Consider the following 2,587-nt stretch of genomic DNA (forward strand, 5'->3'; position numbering starts at 1 on the left):
TATATGCATGTATGTATATAAATTTCTACTAAAGAAAAACATCAAGACTTTCTCAAAAAGTAAAGTTTAAAAAAGAAACGCAGTTTTACATGAATATTTTACATCAGAAAAAAAAATTAGGAAAAAAAAACCTAAGTTAAAAACAAGAAAAAACAATCAATATATCAAAAGATAAACCCATTATCCCATTGATGTGATTGTAAACGAGCTTTCAAGGAGATGAAATTTAATGAAGCTGTCAAATATATCTCCATGAGTCAGCCATAGTTTCCAATGGCACTCTGCCTTTGTTAGTCATTTATGCAAATGGCATGAGGACACATTGACAGAGCATCGTACTATCATGTGAATTTTATATCTTGTCGATATTTTACATCTGTTGGGTTCTTTTCATTTTTATGTGTTGGTGCAGGTGTGGCTGTGTGGTCAGAAGTTTGCTTCCCAACCACATAAAAAGCACCCACTTCACTCTGTAATGTGGTTGGCATTAGGAAGGGCATCCTACTGCAGAAACCATGCCAGAACAGATATTGAAATTCAGTGCACTCTTCTGGGTTGCCAGCTCTTGTGGAACTGTCCAACTCATGCTGGCACGGAAAATGGACATTAATTGATGATGACGATGAGTTCAACATATAATTGCCACTTACAAAATCTTCATCATCATCATCATCATCATCATAATGATGAGTTTTTCCGTGCTTGCTTGATTTGGACATCATGTGTTACGGAAATGCCAGTAAATCCAGGGATATTATAGAACTGGAATTGCTTCTCAAAGACTTCGTTTTCAGAGATTATTAGATTGCTTTTGGGGTTGTTTTGTTAATGATCTTTAGATTATTTTCCCATTACATCTTTTTATCTTTTTTCTTCTTTATGTATTCCATTGACGTCAACAGATCTGAAATGATTTGGAGAAAATGACATTATTACATAGAATTGCTTGATGCCAGAACAGTAATTCCAAACTCAAATAAAAGACAAAAACAAACAAGCCAAAAAGGAACATCATTTAGACTCGATGGTTTGCATATTCATTTGTGGAGGGGCTGGCATGGGACCACCAGCAAAAGAGAGCACTGGTGGACCTGGTCAGCTCTATGCATGATGACATCTCTGGGACCTCTAACCTAGGATGACCCCAGCCTCTCATCCTTTTGGGGGGTTGATAAAATAAGTACCAGTTGAGCACTGGAGTCAGTGTAATCACCTTAGCCCCTTCCTGAAGACTGCTGGCTGTGTGGCAAAATTTGGTGCAGTTTGTTTCTGGTCATCTCTACCTCTTTTGTGCTTCTGGTCTGTGCCGCTGGGTTTATAACTATTACATTGAAAAGTGGGTTCAGTGCCACACAACACTTTATCCATTGAAAACAAACTCACTCACAAGAACCTTTTTGGACCCTTGAAGTGTTTGCATAGATTTACTGAGTTTAGAAAGTGGTCTGACTTGGTCATGAGTGACTTCTACCGCATGTATGTGTGTCTGTGTGTGTGTTAATGTATATATATATATATCTTTGAATGTGTATGTTTGTGTATATGTATATGTTAATATTTGTATATGCATGTATGTGTATTTGAGTATGTTTGTGTATGTATTGTATGTATGTATGTATGTATATATCTTGGAGTTTCTGTGTTTGTGTTTGCATGTGTATGTATGTATGTATATATGTAGCTTCAAGTGTGTGTGTGTGTGTTTGTGTGTATGTATGTGTTAATATATGTGTGTGTATGCATGTATGTACATGTATGTATGTATCTATGTAATTATATATACTTGCATACATTTGTGTGTGTGTATGGGTATATTTGTCTACGTTTTCCTTCCATAAGTATGTGCACATGCTTCTACTAGATCACATCTGATTGTCATGTATTTCATTGTGTATATATACATATATATATGTGTTTGTATGTGTGGACTTTTACATTCTAATGTAAATTGCTTTTGTAATTTGCATCATGTGGCTTATATTGTTCACTCTTCCTCACACACACCAATCCCTTTCTCTCTCTCTCTCTCTCTTCATTGTTAGTGTTTTTTCGTTACTCATATTCATCTATTTATGTTTCCTTTGTAACACACAAAAAGGAGACTCGAAACGCTTTTTGTTTTTTTCCACCTGAAACTCCTTCTAACGACCTAACATTACTAAATGATGTCAAACAGCTGTTACTGTTTGCATATAGGAGAGACGGAATGGATTGGATCTGGCTGACAGCCAAGTCCACTGCAAAGATTCATGCTGACATTTTGTCAGGGACGGGCAAGTTGTGTAGCCATGAAATGGTTCTTCACCCCTTAAACATTTTTACTTCCTTTTTTGTCCTGTTAGCTATTTCTTCCATGCCCACTTCATCTTCACTCTACCCCAGAGTGGTGTTGGATGTTTAACAAGAAAACATTTTATTATTTTATTCTCAAATGCCAGCATGGCCGTGTGGTTAAGGAGCTCACTTTACAAGTAGATGATTCTAGGTTCAGTCCTACAGTGTGACATCTTGGGCAAGTGTTTCCTTCTATAGATCTACAATGAACAATGCCTTTTGAATGAATTTGGTAGATGGAAACTGCATAGAG

General features: G+C 36.5%; 1 protein-coding gene across 5 annotated transcripts in view; it reads left to right on the top strand.

Annotated features, from left to right (window-relative positions):
- Window positions 1-2,587, top strand: part of LOC106880674 (DNA repair protein RAD51 homolog 3) — a 107,263-nt gene that overhangs the window by 99,275 nt on the left and 5,401 nt on the right. The window contains exon 1 of one of the 5 annotated variants that reach the window (XM_052977033.1): window positions 2,192-2,273. The exons of 3 other annotated variants lie outside the window; for them this stretch is intronic. In XM_052977033.1, coding sequence (XP_052832993.1) covers window positions 2,207-2,273 — 67 coding nt within the window. In that variant the 5' untranslated portion in view covers window positions 2,192-2,206. Of the gene's footprint in view, window positions 1-2,191; window positions 2,274-2,460; window positions 2,513-2,587 lie in introns of those variants that run through there. One more of the 5 variants, XM_052977035.1, reaches the window with a different exon arrangement.

Source organism: Octopus bimaculoides, chromosome 26 (assembly GCF_001194135.2).
Source record: "Octopus bimaculoides isolate UCB-OBI-ISO-001 chromosome 26, ASM119413v2, whole genome shotgun sequence".
Taxonomy (NCBI): domain Eukaryota; kingdom Metazoa; phylum Mollusca; class Cephalopoda; order Octopoda; family Octopodidae; genus Octopus; species Octopus bimaculoides.